The sequence below is a fragment of the Prenolepis imparis genome, unplaced genomic scaffold, assembly GCF_030444845.1.
Source record: "Prenolepis imparis isolate NDT839.2.m4 unplaced genomic scaffold, iyPreImpa1.0 SCAF_8, whole genome shotgun sequence".
In the NCBI taxonomy this organism is placed as follows: domain Eukaryota; kingdom Metazoa; phylum Arthropoda; class Insecta; order Hymenoptera; family Formicidae; genus Prenolepis; species Prenolepis imparis.
The window spans coordinates 18,629,035-18,648,316 of NW_028141166.1; the positions used below are offsets into that span (position 1 = coordinate 18,629,035).

Consider the following 19,282-nt stretch of genomic DNA (forward strand, 5'->3'; position numbering starts at 1 on the left):
TCCATTAATATATTATCGTCTCATATGTGCGATGGCATTTTTATAAAAGATATAAATATTTCAAATAATTTCTACAGCATTGAAACATGTTTCTTACAAATTCTATGCAAAATAAAATTTACATTTCTCCATAAATACGTTGATAAAAAGGGTTATATAATATATGGTATAGAAAGTTAGAGTTTTTTCATTAAAATTCGTCAAAGAAAAGATCAACTATACCTCTGTATATAATTTGTGGACGAAAACAAGCGCACCGACATCCGATCTCCACGATATCCGGCGTAATTAATGGAGCCGTTATTTTTAAAGTAGATACATACAATTATAATAGATATCCTGTACGAAAGCGCGGGAAGCGCCTCACTCAATTAAACTCCTAGCGACATCTGTCGGTATTAAAAATAACATTTACGAAACACACGGTTGGCAATCGCGACACGCGCGACATCTGTCACAGTGCTGTACAAAGTACGTTGACCGTAATCAACAATCATATATGCACACACACACACACACACACACTCATTGGAGATTGTTCCGTGCGATACAGAATGGCACGCGGATAGTCGAAAATTTTTTACATTTATTTATTTTTTTCACGAACGTGCGCGCTCCTGTGAGACACAGCGATGGCGTCAACTTATATCAAGGACGAGACTGGTAAGGATCATTCAATTATTCATTGCGTTCGGGATTGCACGCACTACGTCGATCCTAGCACCGGTTCTAACCTCAAACATGTAAACAAGCGTGAAAAATGAACGGTTTTGTGTAATAATAGATGGTCCTTTTTCACGCGCAAGTTGTATAATCAGCCTTGATAAATTTGCACATGTTTCAAACTTTAAGACGTGTTTAAGAGATGATTTTTGTACTAGGATCCTTGCACTTGTGAATGTATTAAGTCGGAGACTTTTTTTCATTTAGTGCACTTAAAATATTTTTATGCGCAGTTATAAGTAGCAATATTAATACATTTTATACCAAATATATTCGCGACATTGTTACAGTTAAGATATATAATTATTACTTTTATTTAATTATTAGGTACATTTATCCCAGCAAGTCAACGACCTGACGGTACGTGGCGCAAGCAACGACGTGTGAAGGATGGTTATATTCCTCAAGAGGAAGTTCCATTGTACGTGTGTCGTAATATTCTTTTTTAATATCTTATAATATGTATTTTTATTTTGTCAATTGTTATATCTTTTTATCATGTTATCTTTTTTTTATAGGTATGAAAGCAAAGGAAAGCAATTGGTAAAGAAGCCTCTGTATCCAGTGGGTGCTAGTCCAGAATTTATAGCGGAGCATAAAGCCAAGCTAGAGGCTCTAGCAGGAAAGAATAAAATAATACCTGGTACGCAATCAAAAACTCAAGAGGGATCCAAAAAGAAGAAAAAGAAAAACAAGTCTAAAGCGGTCGAAGGACCTGTCGCCGAAAGATTATCTAAACTATCGATCTCAGAGCCTGAATTTCATAAAGAAGTCTCGACTCATAATAATGATAAGCCATTATCTACTGCAAAACAAACTACGACAAACAATATAATTAAGGACATTTCAACACAGGAAACAAGTGATCCTCAAAAAAGATTAAAGAATTTGCGCAAAAAGATTAGAGAAATTGAAGTGTTAGAGGAAAAAATCAAAACTGGTGCTATGAAAAATCCTGATAAAGAGATACTTGACAAGGTGGCACGAAAAAGTGAGATTTCCAAAGATATAAAAAGATTAGAAGCTGCTCCGTAAAGCAGTGTACCCAATTAGAAGTTTTATGCGGATTTGTTAGTGCCATCCAATCCTAAATCCTTGTCAATAACAAATTCTATTACTTGATAAGGCGAATCTTTATTCCTTCCGACGATCGGCAATTGTACATGCGGCATCTTGTATTCATTACTCTTGTTTCAGTGCGTAGATTTATAATATTGATACATATATTTATAATATAATGATATTGATTATATCAACGATTTTAATACTCAATCATGTAAACATTATACACACACATACATACATATATAGCATTTCCTCATTAACAGAAAAGTCCTTACAATTAGAATTGGCCGCTCTTTGTTAAGTAACAAACTTATTTTACTAATATAAGACAGAAACTGTGCCATGCAGTTTGTCAAGAATGAAAGAGAGATGACAATAACAGCGAATGAGATGAGAATAGAGAGCAAATAATAATTTTTATTATTTTAGTGCTATCGGATAATTCTCTAGACTTTTCTAAAGACTTTTAGAATTTTGAAAACTGAAAGGAGAATTCTTTTCTTCATAATGAAGCGAAAAATCTTTTCATTAACGAGGAAATACTATGTATATACATATAAAGAAAACGTAATGTGTGAAAGTTTTAATAAAGATAAACGGAGTTTTCGTTAAATGACTTGTTTTTTGCACAGCATGATTCATAAATTAAATGATTTTAGATGGGTTTATATTATATCAATATATACAAATTAGAAGAAAGCTATATTATTCAAGAAATATATATACGTTTATATAAATAATTTTATATATATAGCAATAATTGTAATTTGAATTGCGAATTTGGTTGCAATACAGGGTGAGTTTTTTAACTTGAGACTGCAAAATATCTGGAAAACTAAGCATTGTACGAAAAAATGTTCCAAATAAACTTTCAATAGTTTCAAGGGTGCAATTCTATTCCGCAGAAATTAGCCCCCTTCCGCCCCCCCCTAGGGGGTGGGACTGGGGGTAACTTTGAAATCTTAAATGGGAACCCCTACTTTTTATTGCAGATTCGAATTCTACGTCCAAAAATACATAAATTTTGTCTAAACCATTTTTTTCGATTCTTGATGGATTCGAATCTGCAATAAAAAGTAGGGGTTCCCATTTAAGATTTCAAAGTTACCCCCAGTCCCACACCTTAGGGGGGGGGGGGCGGAAGGGGGTTAATTTCTGCGGAATAGAATTGTACCCTTGAAACTATTGAAAGTTTATTTGGAACATTTTTTCGTACAATGCTTAGTTTTCCAGATATTTTGCAGTCTCAAGTTAAAAAACTCACCCTGTATATATGTATATCGAGAGATTATATGCGAAAGAAAGTGTATTTATTTACGAAGTATAATTGAAAGAATATTCAAAAACATAAATGTTAATATTTCATCAATAATTAAAAAATAAATAATTCATACCGTATTATTTTTCTTAAAATGCCGATGAAAATGCATAAATAGCGCAATGGATGCAAATAAACTATGTAACTTTGTAACTATATGTATAACTATGTAACTTCAAATTTCTACTTAATTTAATTCTGGCACATGCGCAGAATGAATATCCGTCCTTCACTTGCTCTCTCACTCTAAACACAAAGTACAGTTCACTTGACGTTACAAATGTTTCGGTTTGACCAATCGGGACAAAGAATTCAAAGTTCGAACATTTACACACACACACACACACACACACACCAAAAGTGATATTACAAGAAAATAATTTACTTCGCAAGAAAAAAATTCACACATGATTTCTCGCTTTTGACGTCATAATTCAGAACGGTTATAATGAGAACACAAAAGCCTTTAACGTGATTCTACGGATCAGAATGCCGGATAAAGTATGAAGCTCTTTAAACTAATAGTACATCAGAAGAATTTTAGTGGAGAAGATCTGATAATCAACCCGAAGGACTACCCTGGTATAAAGACTGGCGATGTCGTCGAGATCTATCACCCTGAGGATGAATTCAGTCGCTTGTTGTTGCAAGTTACCTCCTTCAAAGAGGATCTGCAGGGACGCGAGACTATCAGCGTGGAGAATAACGTAGCGACAATGTTTCAATTAAGAACGTTTGCCGATGTATATATGAACATAGTTAATCCGGACGATGTAGCTCTAGATTCTATAGAATTGACCTTTAAGGATCAGTACATGGGACGCAGCGAGATGTGGCGTTTGAAAAACAGCTTGGTATATATTGTCTTCTTCATTGTACATTTGTAATTTATATCTTTTGATACATCTATATATAAATGTGCAATATACAACGTTTTATGTTCTAGGTAAACACTTGTGTTTATGTCAATAAGAAGATAGAGTTCTGTGGCGGTAGTATAAGATGCCAAGTATATGAAATGTGGTCACAGGGTGATCGTGTTGCTTGTGGCGTTATAACAGATGATACTAAGGTATATATTCAAAGCTGTGAATACTTACGATATCAAGCTTCGAACTCTATTATAAAAGCAAATGTAATTTTCAGATAGTGTTTCGATCTTCTACAAGTATGGTGTATCTGTTTATTCAAATGAGTTCCGAAATGTGGGATTTTGATATACACGGAGATCTTTATTTTGAGAAAGCGGTAAACGGATTCTTGGCAGATTTGTTTCAAAAGTGGAAGAAGAATGGCAGCAATCATGAAGTTACAATTGTACTCTTCTCGAGAACGTTCTATAATGCAACTAGTTTGGAAGAATTTCCAAATCACATGAGAGAGTGTTTGCAACATGATTACAGAGGAAGATTCTACGAAGATTTTTACAGGGTTGCAGTACAAAATGAAAGGTTTGAGGATTGGAGTAATATTCTAGTGCAATTGCGTAAACTATTCACTGACTATCAAAAGATTGTTTTGGAATATCATCAAAAGCCAAATATTAATATGCCTAAGGCAATAAATTCCACTGCTGCGCAAGGCAATTTTCTGGAAGTGTTAAATATGTCTCTAAATGGTGAGTACTAAATAAGGGGGAATAATGAAAAAATTATGTAATTCACTTATCCGTTTGGTCTCTTACCATTATATTTTTACAGTTTTTGAGAAACACTATCTAGATCGCAGTTTTGATAGAACTGGTCAGTTATCTGTAGTAATTACACCTGGAGTTGGAGTTTTTGAGGTTGACAGAGAGTTGACAAATGTAACAAAGCAAAGAATCATTGACAATGGTGTAGGCAGTGACTTGGTATGTGTGGGGGAGCAACCATTACATGCAGTTCCTCTATTAAAGGTAAATATACAGATGCATACATGTAATGTATTATATGCTAAAATAATGAACAAAATATTTGTTTTTAGTTTCATAATAAAGATTCTTCCACAAATGCACCAGATGATTATAGTATGCCTCACTGGATAAATCTCAGTTTCTATTCCACAAACAAGAAGATTCCCCATTCTACATTTATACCACGAATAAAACTGCCACAGAAAGTATCAAAGCATCCAGCGGATAATGAAAAATTGCACTGCAAAGCCAGACTTCTGCAAGAAGATCCAGGAGAATGTCTGCATAATACCTTATTCGATTACGATGCTTATGATGCACAAGTGTTCCAATTACCAATTGTTCATACTTCAAGGTAAATAAGTAGTAAATATTTTTCTTTTTAACCCTATATTCTTGTATACTGAATAAATCAAAAATTTGTTTCCCTTATATATGATAATAATTAATATATATTAATACAAACTTAATACATATTTTTTCTGGAAACACATTCTAACATAGAGATATAAAATTTAAGAACAAATATAAATTATGTAATAAAACTGCATTATATATAAATTTTCTACATATATGTATCAATTAAATAAGCATAATTTTTTATTATGTTACTAAATTTTATCAAAATAATTATATATATATATTTATTTTATTATTATTTCTTATTATAGTGTACAAAGGATAAATACAAGAACGAAAAAGACGAGTGTGGCGTGCCTTGAAACACACAACAATGGCCATTTGTTAAAACTCTTGAAACGTAAAATGTCAGATCCCGATATACATCATCCTCCACCTGAGACGCATTCACCACCAGTTGCATTACGGAGTGCAGCAATAACGATACCGCATAAAACGGATGACGATAATAGTGAATCTAATGAGGACAAAACTGGTAAGCATCCTGGTATATATATGATAATAATTTTAGCGCTATTAAGACTAATTTTATTAAATAATTGCGATAATTGCATTAGGCGCATCCAGGACACCGGTTAAGAGCGATTTAACTGATTCAGAGATATCTCCGCCCTTTAGACCTGTTGTTGGTAGCGCTGGTAGTCCAACAAATTCAATTTCTCAACCGACAAATATACTCAGGCCTACTAGAGCACTAATCAATCCTTTTGATCCATCACATGTTACCATTAAGCTTACCAGTAATAGACGAAGATGGACTCACATATTTCCGAAGGGTAAATAATTTTGTTTTATATCGATAACTTATATCTTTAAATATAATTAATTTTTCACATTGCGCTTTGATGATATATATTTAATTTCAATTAATTACAATTTTATAAATTAGTCTGAAAATCAACTAAGATTATATTGATATATAATTCCAGGACCAACCGGAGTACTAATACAACAACATCATTATCAAGCTGTTCCGACACAAACATGTTCGGAATCACAAAGTGAGACTACTCCATCAACTATGAGCGGATCCCCGATGGAGATTGGGGCAAACAATTCAAATCAGATTTCAAGATCAGCATCCCAAACAGGATTTCAAGATTGTTAGTATTTAATATAATGTTAAATTGAAGCGTTTTTAAGATATGTGTGGAACTATAAGATATAATAGATAATCAAATTAATGTTGTTATAGATACAAAAGGAAAACCACTGCGATCTAATTCTTCTGCAGTTAATGGTGACAGAATTGCAAATCCCCCTTCCGCTATGATGAACAAGAGTCTGACCCTATTATGGGGCGCCACTGGTGAGCAAGAGTGGACGCCTGCGCTAACAACAGGTTTGCTTTCAGTATATCTGATAATTATCTTAAAATTTATCTATATATTTTGCAGGAAATGTTAGATATATTAGAAAGCTGTTATTATGATACATCTAAAATTACATTTATTTTATATGGTTCTTTCTAAAATTATTATAATAGAGAAAGTTATAATACAATCAGTTTAAGCAATTTAAAACACATATTCGCATACATGTTTTAAATACTTCTTATATTGCTTATATTATAACTTTTTCTATTGCGGTTTAATAATTTTAGAAAGAACATATTGAATAACTTGTATTATGCTTTGTATATAACAGTTTCACACAACACATAATTTACGAGTTATTCAAGGTGTGCAAGTGCCTCACCTTGTATATATAATAAAAATTTTAATTATATTCTATAAAATATATTGTAGACTCTAAAAATGCAACAAAGTTATCGACTTACTGTGGTTATCTCAAGTTTACAGCTTAAAAGAGAGAATTTTCAAATAATTCAAAATTTAGATATTATTAGTACTCGATTCAATAGCAAATTATTTACATTACACATAACACACAACTCCAATATCCATAAGTTATATAATGCTTCTTGTGCGTATTGTGCTTTTTAATCAAATTACTCAGTTTTTATATAATTTAAGTAACATGAACGTTAATATTATAAACAGGAGTGGTCCTGTGGTTTTGGTTTCAGATACAAAGTAGTTTTGAATAATCAAAATTAATTCCTTTCCTCTTTTCGTGCTTTATATTATTATAAATATAAATATATGCCACATATGTGATGTATATCACATTACTTTTAAAGAAAAAGTCAGCGTCGAAGAGAACTGTATAATCTGTATAATCATCGCTGCAAAATTCTGTATAGATTCAGTACAGATTTACTCCTGTTTACAAATATTTTTTTTTAATACAAAAAGTAATACTAAAACATATTAAATGTAATATATTTATACATTTAATATCAAAAGTATCACAGTACCAAGGAAATTAATAGGCCATCATAATTTGTGACATTTAAAAAAGAATGAAAATACTTGAAAACTGCATCTTAAAAGCATTATAAAAATATATAGAACGTCACATCGATTATTGCATTCTACTTTCATAATTTTCTACTTACATTTATTTAATTTTGCATTTATTTTTTATTTGAATAAAATTTTTTTTATAGAGCTTTGCTTAACACATCAACAGATACTTACACATCCAAATGCAATACATATATTTCACATAGATATAAAGAGACATTTTTACAGAAGAATATTTTCATTCTTAAACATACAATGTTTATTTTTACAAAATCATTAATCATCAATACGAATAATGTTATTACATTTATTTCCATGCTATGGTACGTCTAATTGGGATGCAACGCTGGACGCATTGATACGTGTGTGATGTACAACTATGATGTCACTTATGCTGTTTTACAGCAATCATAGGTTAGCGCCATACTCTATTAGGGATTGATACGGTTACGGTATACATTTGTTTATCTATAGTAAAGACATTAGTTCGATATAGAAGCATCGCTATTTAATAGTTCTCCATAATTCTTCGTCATTCTTTCCTATATGTGTTTTTTTTCCACATTTTGAGAATTGCATGTAATATATGCAGCAAATTTATTTCCAGAATTTCAAACAATTTTTTAATGTTAAAACATATATTTGTGATATTTTCAATCTGTCCTTTTAAGTTGCTTTTTATTAGAGCACAATGTAGGCTTTGTCGTAGACAGCTTCTAGTTTCCATCTATTGCGTAAGTCTGCTGCTTATTTCACGCTGAGCATATACATTTTCACAAATTGCTCTATCTGTTTCACTGTGTTTTCGTGAATTAGATCTATATTATTTCACGCGTAAAGCTTATATAATTTTTTTTTTGCATTACTAATATAGTTACTTGTATTAATTTATGTGTCTCTTCTCACTAACAGAGTGTGCTACATTATTAATCTTGGTCCTTCATATTTATGTTACATATATTAAATTTATCGTACATTTATATACGACATGTAGTTGTTTATATATATATATATATATATATATAAGGCTTATTACTTTATATTCTCTCTTTTCTGTAGATCTAATCGAGTAACTTTATTGCACCAAAGCATAAAGAGAAAGTAATGCACATCTATTTTAGATTTATTAGATTATTGCTTTATACGTCACATGACTCAGTAACACAAATTGACATATCCTTTATAGAATATGTATTAGAAACACATTATAAAACTAATAATTGTCAAGTAGCATGCGTTTAGAGAGACTTTTAATCTTTATCATATACAAATTAATATACATATATATGTACACTTATGATGCAATTGACGCTTAATTACAATAGGCACATATAGTAATATTGTCTTTTTGTAGTAATTCAATTTCTAAATCTAGAAAATAATTCACAATATGATAAAGATTAAATTAAATATACAGAATGCATATACGAAAAGTTTAGAAAATTTCTAAATATATTATATGATATTAATAAATATATAATATCTTCACATAAACATAAAAATCAATTTTTCTAACAAATTTAGATTTCTATTAAAGTAATTTAACTTTTTTTAAGATTTTCCTTTTCATAACACTGCTATTAATATATACCATATAGATCATTCTGTATAATTGACACATTAGTAGTTTTTACCGAGAATATAAAATACATTTTTTGTATTGGTAAAGGGACATCAAATAAGTGATGCAACAGATTTTCGATAATTTATCGCTTCTCTGAAGATCTCTATCGATTACATATTGTTTAGAATTTAAAGCGTATTGTTTTTAAAAAAAATCATATTAAATTATTTTTTTGTGAAAAGAATGATTTAATAATAATAATTTAGATTAATAATAGATAGAACCAAAGTATGAAACAGTTTTATTTAATGCTTCGATTTCTATAACTTCCATTTATTTCAAACAAGCGATATCTTATCGAATATCTATTCTTTGCATCTACAAGGAAGAAATAGATATTGTGAGCGAAGATAAATGTAAAAAGAAAAAGAAATATTGTTGTGAATATAAAACTAGAAACAGGTATTGATCTTAAAATTATACAGATATATTTTTTATCTAAATGTGAAAAAAGATTGATATTATATTTGAAAATTTATCTGTTTCTTCTTGCACAGATACAGTATGACGTTTCTTTAATACTCATTTCGATTATTTTCAAATCTTACTCGAACAGGGGTCGACTGGAAATCTTTAACAATCCCAGCATGCCTACCCATCACTACAGATTACTTTCCGGACAAACGGAGTTTACAAAATGATTACGTCGTATCGGACTATAATCTTCTACCGGACGATGTCAACGCCGATTTTGCTCAACAACGAGCAATATACAAAAAACCACTAACAACTGTGGAAGTATTTAAAGAGCTGGTTTCACAACGCTTGGCTCAAGTATAAATTTAGCATTATAATTTTACATAATATATGTATAACATTTATTTATGTGTCTTAAGGATTAATCACACGAGTATTATGTTATTTTAAGGGTTTTCAGCTAATTATTTTATCATCTACTAATAAGAATCAAAGCAACGCGACTGGCAGCAATTCTGTTCCCGCGATTAGTACTGTGATACGTGGTAGACAGACCGAGTCCGAACCTAAAGAAGAATATCTTCTTAGCATTGGGAGAATTTTTCATAAAATATCTTTGTTCGATAATTCTATAACAGTTACGAGATATCGACCACGGTAACTATTTTTATTAATTAAATATTAAAATCTTTTAGCAATTAACTCATTACACTGGATATCAATAAATCTATTTACATACTTGATTCTCTCATATTTTAGTTTTCTTTGATCGTACAATTGCAAGAAACAATTTTATTAAAATTTTGTTACTTGTGTGTGTGTGTGTGTGATTATATTTTCTTGTATATATAAAGTCTTTGGAGATTTATAAAAAAAATTTTAAAAGTATGATTCTATAGGAATAGGAAATATAAAAACTTGGATCGTTTTAACATATAATAAGGAATTCTTAAATAAATTTTATTATGATCAATTGTTTTCCAGTGCAATAGATTGAACTCCATTCAAGCAAGAAATAGTTAGCTATAACAATACTTATGTTTTACAGACATCCTTATGCACCCTTCAATATTCATTACCGATATCGATTCCACGCGCCGCATCACGACACGTACGAGGTATCGTGGGTGTCTTTCACCACGGAGAAACTCGAGACATACAATTGGAACTATCTGGATCATTATATCTGCACACGAGGCCACACCGATTTTGCCTTGGTGGAAGTAAGTAGATTTACGGAGGAGATCCTCGTGAGTAGGTTTACGTTCACATATCTAGAAAGAAAAAAAGATATTAATGTTAGTATATTTTATTTTTTAAGGCTCTCAAGTATTGGAGATTTCGGGTATTTCTGTTACCACTGCACAATCCTTCGACTCGCAAAATTCTCGAGGGCTCTTTAAGATGCGACATATACACTCCACCTAGTAATGCCGAACAAGCGTCATTAATGGATGGCTTCCTGCGCTTCATCGAGGGATGGCTGAACAAGATACGACGGCTGAACCCTAACAAAAACTTGGTAAATTTCTCCATCCCTAATTTTCGGTAGGTGTATATAAAGATGAAGTTAATGAGAGAGTTTTGAATTTTTTATTAACTATTTCAATAAAAATTTTAATTGTATGATAATTTAACTGTAACAAATCATACATAGAGGAGACGTTCCAAAAAGTAATTACATTAGCATAATCTTATTCTGTAAAAAATGTGCAACCATTTTTTTCATTAAAAAGAATCTCAATCTTTGACTCGTTCGTTGTTAAATTTCACATTAAATTTTTGTCATTGCGTAAAATACAGACAAATGGCTGTATTTGCTGCTGATATAAATATTTTTGGAACATCCTGTTATATTTATAAATACTTAAATTGCAGTTATTTCGTTCTCTACCTGCAACGTGATATATTAATTTAAAATTGCTTGATAGTTATTTTCGTTATATAATTCTATATTGTTGGAGGAGTTATTCTATTTAGTTTTATTTTAAAATGATTATTTTTGAGAAAAAACGAACAGGATATAAAGTTCACATTTTTATAATCAGAACATATAAAATAAGGGACAATTTTTTTTTTTCTGGAATATCTCCTCTTTTTGAATGTTGCATGCTCACATTTGATTGATTTGCGCAGATTTATTTTAATGCTTTTGTTAATTTTCTATATATATTTACATTTTATTAACTTTTGAATTATGCAGTCTCTGTCAGTATATCTATTATAGCATAAAACACACATATAATCTTATTAGTAAAACAATGATGTGTCAAACACTAATTTTAAGAATTGTCTTGTAGATAAAGGCAACATGTGCTGTATAACATGCTGAAAAGTATATATACATATAAGACATTAAGACACATAAAATTAGAGAGAAAACTAAAAAGAAATGCACGGCTTTTTATGAAGCTTCGTTTGACACTGCGTTAACGTCGACTGTATAACATATGTACAATAGCAACATTCAGCAATATTAATTTATTACTTAACAGTATAATACTTATACTTCTGTATTATACGTACGATCGTTCCGAAATATACATATCAAAGTATCTACGAGAGATACATATGTTGGCAGATTGGGATTACAAAGGCCACAAACAACAATGACAATATATAATAGATCCGCGCGTTATAAAAAGAAAAAAAAAGATAAATTCTACAAATTCAATATATACGTATGCGATAAGTAGAGACTTGTAGCTGGAATGTTTGTATGGGGGAGGGGTATTTAGCATGATATGTTTCAGAGCCCCACAGCTCTAGGTGGTGTCCCCCCAAGAGATCCTGCCTCTCATTTGACCAGACGCAGGCACAGCACGAGCCTGATATTCCTCACTAACCAGGTACATCCTCCCCTCCTGTAGTCTCGATACACAGAGTCCAGCTGCTCTCGTATGAAATTCTCTCTAAGCGAGCCTCTGAGATAATTTAAGTTAATTAGCGAGCAGGACGATAAGAAATTTCTCTTTCGATTCGACATATATTAATCGTATACAGTATACAATATAACATATCGATTCCCAATTTCGAGTATTGTAGATGGAGTAAAGTTACAACAGGATATTTTGTAAAATAATAGAAATAAGAAATCGTTTGAAGATTACATGGAACCGATTGCTTTCCGGTTCTGTCGCGTGTATAAAATTAATTTATGGAAATTTCGCCTCTTACTAATTTTCAAACATCTCTTTATTTCTCTCTCACTCTCTTTCTCTCGCTTTATCTGCATTTCTCTTCGTGGAATGAAATTTCTGATGCAATTTTACCCCATCTTCAAGACATTTCTAGATGTATCTGAATTTCGATAGAATCGCTTCTTTGATACGTGTTACTTGGAATGATCAGGCAGCTTACACTTTATATATCACGATAACTGTAATCGTGCTTGATATTTTTGCATTGAATGTGCATCTATGATTTTAGCGAGCTTATCCCGTTATGCGTGAGATGTTACAATGTTTGATTTACACTCTTGTTATATATATATAATATATAATATATATAATATATATATACATGTACGATATATAATGTTTTCACAAGTACGAGAACATTTCTTAATGTTGAACGTCGCATTATACAGTTAGATACAGATATACATACAGATATCTCACAATCATGTCAGCTTGATCATTACCATTCACAAATTATGTTACCCATACGTGTCATCATACTTTACAGACCAGTCTAGTCGGCAGCTCTCCTTTCAGGGAGCGACTTGGGAGCAACCGTTTGCCGGAGAAACCGAGACCAAGGTTTGAACATGTCTACCTTGATGATTTCAACATTGTTGCTTTATATCTGCAATCTTTAACGGTGTAGTTTTACCGACTCCCTCCTATTTTTTTTTTCAGTGGACTATTCTAAATCGGTGTTTGATGGTTTTTTATTTTATTTCCGCTTAGTTTGCACACACACAAACACAAACCTACACACATTATGTACTGCAGATGTGTTGGAGGCACCGCTTACACAACACAGTAGTATCAGGATAAACTATGATATTTTTGTAATTTATATAATGATTTATAATTTATAATGCCTTATGAATACGTTTTTAATGTTAAACATTGCAATGTGAAACGCGACATTTGCATCATAATGTATTTAATTGATTTTGCGAAACATTTATCTTACAACGTTTTATATTTTCACACATTTAACGATGAAATGCAATTTTTTGTCTAAATCATATAAAAAATGTATTTAAATATTTAAAAAAACAGATCGACATTCAACGTTAAATTCACGGTGAAAATATGAAGCATAAGGATCAATTTTCCGTTTTTTGACGCTTTATTGTTTTTTTTAATATGTGTGTGTATTAAATTTTTTCTTTTCAGTTTAATACTTTTGGTGATAGATGAATAATCTGGCTAAGGTTCTCAGGCGCAGCTAAAAAGGGTGCAATTGCAGTGTATTTTCGACATAAGCACATTGCGATTACTATGTTGATTGATTATTCACTTTGCTGTTATGTTATGCATGTGTTTTATTTCATTGGAACATCTTTGTACATTGCAACATATACTTATATCTCGGTATATAGAGAACGTAACGCTTGGAGTGCGGAATAACAAATTATTCTTTTTTACTCATCTTTTAACAACGTCATCCGATTGAATAACATCCGCGGCGATACCTCTCGATTAATACATTTTCTTGAACTAGAGCAGCAAGATTAAGAGAAGAATGAGAAAAAAATCAACGAGGGCTCTAGTAGCATATATAGAGTTTTCTGTATCTTTCAGCTTCTTTCACCTTCTCTGTTCATTTCCTGGCTGATATACCTGGGTGGAGCATATGTACAAAGTAAAAAGCTATGTTTTTTTTTGTTTGAAGAAAAAGCAAAGTCAAAATTAAACAGCGTATATGTGTGTGTATGTGTGTGTACCTATGCTCCGCGCCCCGTAGAAAAGATTTTGGTAGTGAGTGAGGGAGTGACGGGGTTATTACTCTCCTCTGTACAGGAGAGGCATGTAGTGAATACCGCTGCGGCTGCCCGCACGTGCCTCGACACTCCTCGCCACGTGCCAAACAGGTTGGTTCTCTCACTCTTTCTCTTATTCCTTTCGATTCAGATTAAAAGTAAGAAGCACGCGTCTTATTTTCCCCCGAAAATGTGGAAATATTTTATATTAAATATGTAATATATATGTAAATAGATATACGAAAAGTGTCTCAAAACCACTGGACTTTCCTTTTAATACTAAATTCTACGGCCAATTTGAAGACGATGTTTTTTTTTTTTAGTGAAATAAGCCAATGCTTATGGCGATTGAAAAAGAGCTTTTCAAATTATATACTTTGCAGAGTTAAAAGATTGATAAAATTATATACTTTTTTAGTTTTAGGTGGAGTTTATCTTGATAGAATTTTAATTTGAGGCTTCAATCGCATCAAAATATATGATGAGAAAAATTGGAAACTTGCGAAGAATGATGATCTTTGCTAAGGAAAAGCCGATTCCAAAAATTGGTCGGAAAATGCTATTGAAAGGATATCCGGAGGTTTTGGAACACTACACAGAAAGAATTGTCTCTTAGAATTTACTCTGAAAATCATGATATTAATCGTAGGACAATATGGTATGGAAAGAATTTTATGAGAATTTCTCTGATTAATATTTATCACAATAAAAATAATAATATTTATTACAATCAAACATGTTTTATTATGATAAATATTATTTTTATTGTGATAAATATTGATCAGAGAAATTCTCTTAAATTCTTTCCATACCACATTGTCCCACAATTACCATGATTTTCAGGATAAATTTTAAGAAAAAATTCTTTCAATGTATATGTATATATAGATAGACGGTTTCCCCCTCGGACTTTTATTTCATTGAGTATTCTTTTAGTCACACGTATTGTATACATAAATGACAACGAATAATATTTAATTCACATCGAATAAAAAATCATGTTTTTTTTAGTTATTAAAATTTAATTATTAAGAATCTTGGTAAAAAAAATTAAAAATTGTTGTAAAAAGCAGCCTACTAATAAAATGTTCCTTTTTTATTTTCTTTTTGATCTTTCGGAAAATATAAAATTGCGTTTGTGACTGAAAGAAGACTCTGTGAGACGGGTGTATATCTTTGTGCATCTTTGTTGTCTTTGAGAATTTTGTAAAAACTAAATTTGTAAAATTTTCATATGAATGAGCTAAAGTAGAGTAACATCACTTTGCGATAGAAAAACGCGGTTTTGTGTTTCCGTCAAATTTTTATCTAACATGCTACGTTAAGTAACATAAGGTGCGTGGAAAAAGAAACATATGTTCACTTGTCTTAGATACCGTTAACACAAATCGCTTCGTACATGCCGCTTTTTCTTTCCGTGCTGATTACGATTATGTAAATAAATGCTTTTCTCTTTCACGGGTGCAGATCCGGCTCTAAAGTAATGGACAGAGGACGCGTATCGCCCGCCAGTGAAGCTGTTTTGCCGTTGTCGCTCGAGCAACAGCAGCAGGATCATTTCGACGCTAATGACGATAGGTATGAAAGGCATCATGATAATAATTAACGATGGATTGCGTCAATTTTCTATTTATTTTTCCTCCTTTTTTAATAAAATTATAATATATAGAATGATTTATTTATTTTCTAATCACTTGGTGTTAAAATCACATTAATTATATCTGTATTAATGATTTCTTATCTCGGTATCTCTTTGCTATCGAAGATGAATAATCTTCTGGACATACTCCGACTGTTCTAATGCTATAAATTTATATATATGTCTACTTCACACAGCACAAACATGGAGATGACCAAAATAAAAAGCAATGCAACGAACCTGGAAATTTTGGAGGTCATGAAGCATCCTCAAAACGGCGTCGGTTTTTTAACGCAGCATCCTTCACTCCCGAGCCAAACGTTTGTTAGCGCCGATGCGATTCAATGGTTAAACAATCATATGGAAGGCGGCATAGGAGTCGAGCAGGGTATCAATATCATGAAGGTAAAGATTCAGTAAATTTCTTCATCTGTTCAAGGATTAATCTGCAAAATTTAATACTGTTAGTACTTTGAATTTCAACTTGAAATATAAGACATTGGAATAAGAAAGAGATTTACCTTCTTACACCAAGAAATGTGTAAGTTTCTTTACACATTCGGATTCTGTTCATAAAACAAAGAGACTTATTTCTTTAAAAATATTTTTGCATACATCTTTGATCTTAATTAAAAGAAAAAAAGAAATATTTAATTAAAACGTCATTATGTTGATAAAATTAAATAAATAATTTATTTTTATGCAGGGGATGATTCAAGACAAATTGATATGCCATGCATCCGGCGATTTCTCGCAACCATTCGTCCTAGGATTTTACTTATATCATATTGTGCAAGATAAAGAAAATCAAAAAGGTAAATGACACAATTAGCGCAATTGCCAGCGTCTTTACTCGCGGTTTAACTCCGCATTTTTTCGTACGCAGCCGCGGATTATTCCGCTCCGCTCGGTGATCTACAAGGTTTCGAAAATGAATGGGTAGAAGTGGAAATGAGATCACCGAAAGGATGGTGCGAATCGTCATCCTCGACAGCATCGTCGACAATGTCATCTCCTATAACTATACCCAATTATGATGTCATTGACGAATCCGACGTTCTGCCTTTTCTAAGAGACGACATCGATTTGACGGAATCGATAGACGATAGAAGTTGGACAGGTGAGAATATCACGATACACACTTGGCACATTGATTTATACGCGTGTTCCTTATACAAACATCGCGAATATCGTCTTCTATAAAAAATATAAGAAAAATGAATCCTTGGTTTTTTAGGAAGAATGAATAATCTTAGATTAGATTTAGCGTAACCATAAAATGATACGTCAATCCCATCAAGATATTCACACAAACGGTATAAATCTGTTCGTTCTGTACGATATATCTGTTTTCTTACAGTGCCGCTATATAAACACACTCATCTTGATATCGATATCAATAATAAAAGTGACAGGATCGAATGGGGTCACCTAAGATATCAATCCATTTACAAGGTAGATCATTCTTATGAACTCGTAGTACAATGGGTAGCATCGTCCGGCAGTATAGTAGCTGATCTGGTAAGTAAAAGGTTTTTTCGTCTCTTCTCTCATCTTCTTGATTAATAACGAGACAAATATATATCGAATCGTGTACTAATAATATCGATTTCTCTTTGCAAGATATTTCTTTGGCAACGCAAGGCTCAAATGTGCGGAATACAAATGGTGCCCATTCCAAGTGATTTGTTAGCGCTACCGTATATCTTGAAGAGCGATCCTCTCAGAGGGCCTATTTTTATACCACTCGACACGGAATGCTTGATAGCGAATAAGCGATATCTCTTTGAAGGTTTGTTCCAACTAATCTAGCTAATGTAAATTTTTATTTTCAATTTGTCTCGTTTGATAACAAAAATGCACATTTTTATATAGAATTCCGAGAAGATACGTACGCGCAAAGATTGTTCCTATTCCAAGAAGCGATTCTGCAGCGATTCGGCTTTGTGCCGTGCTTAGTTGAAAACACGGAAAATGACCGCCAGTATGTTCACATCACTGGCAATGCGTTTATATTAGTGCCATCCACCGCGAATACTCGGCCGCGTCCACGAACCGGTACTAACATCGTGCGACGAAATATGGGACAGAAGAGATACCCGGTTCACCCGGATCAGCCAAGTCCGCATGAAGCGTACATTACCAGACACGTTAGTGGAAAGAATAAGGACGATCATAGTATGGATCGAAAAGTAAGTGATCTTAGATAAGAGTCTTTTCTAATATATAAAAGAAAAATACGAGCGTTTATTCGCACATTAATATGCAAAGTGTTTCAATTATATGTTCTTTGAAAAATTCGGCGCCAAATGTTGCTGTTGATTGCAGATGGGTTTTTTGTGGTCCTGGAATCATATGGTTAGTCGAAAGTGGAAGTCGTTGTCCACTTCGGCGGGTGATGAGTTATTTCAGAAAAAGATTATACAGGATTTTCGACATTTCTGTTCCAACGGAGATAATAGACTGAAACAGTTTTGGGAATCTTGCTGGGAATTAAAGGAGAAAACTTGTACAAAAACAAAGTAGCAAGATATCATTTCGTCCAAAGAATTTATCATGAATCATGTATGTAAATTTCATCAAACCATTCATCATATGATTGTTAATCTTAATTCATCGAAAGTACAATTATATATCAATGTTTATATGAAACATTCTAAGCAGGATGAAATATGTATAAATTGTATAATATTATTTGCGAAGTGTGTAAAGAAAAAGAACTGATGCAGATCTCGATGGATTACCATCAATCTAAGAGCAGGAAATGCTAGGATATTTTTAAAAAATAAATTGCAGGAAACGAGAACAAAATGAAAATTAAACTTCTAATACTTGTTTCTTGCTACTGTCTTTATCTTTGTTCCTTTTTTTTTATCT

The 19,282-nt window shown here is 32.0% G+C and overlaps 2 protein-coding genes across 2 annotated transcripts; both read left to right on the forward strand.

The window, feature by feature from the left end:
* The first annotated feature begins 121 nt into the window (after window positions 1-121).
* Pym (partner of Y14 and mago) lies at window positions 122-2,401 on the forward strand. Its single transcript, XM_083044756.1, has 3 exons — window positions 122-663; window positions 1,051-1,144; window positions 1,242-2,401. Exons 1-3 carry the CDS (start codon window positions 633-635, stop codon window positions 1,756-1,758), a joined length of 642 nt encoding a protein of 213 aa, XP_082900882.1. The 5' UTR covers window positions 122-632; the 3' UTR covers window positions 1,759-2,401.
* Window positions 2,402-3,595: 1,194 nt separating this feature from the next.
* Window positions 3,596-19,227, forward strand: Iml1 (GATOR complex protein Iml1). The gene is given in 25 exon segments (XM_083044392.1): window positions 3,596-3,605; window positions 3,608-3,960; window positions 4,053-4,178; window positions 4,253-4,724; window positions 4,807-5,003; window positions 5,072-5,355; window positions 5,672-5,895; window positions 5,978-6,196; window positions 6,350-6,523; window positions 6,616-6,762; window positions 8,195-8,203; window positions 9,970-10,187; window positions 10,282-10,487; window positions 10,879-11,053; window positions 11,152-11,352; window positions 12,584-12,679; window positions 13,518-13,591; window positions 16,234-16,344; window positions 16,603-16,810; window positions 17,112-17,220; window positions 17,292-17,525; window positions 17,766-17,926; window positions 18,029-18,197; window positions 18,281-18,597; window positions 18,734-19,227. Coding segments are annotated over 25 exon segments (4,692 nt in total). The 3' UTR covers window positions 18,932-19,227.
* The last annotated feature ends 55 nt before the right edge of the window (window positions 19,228-19,282 follow it).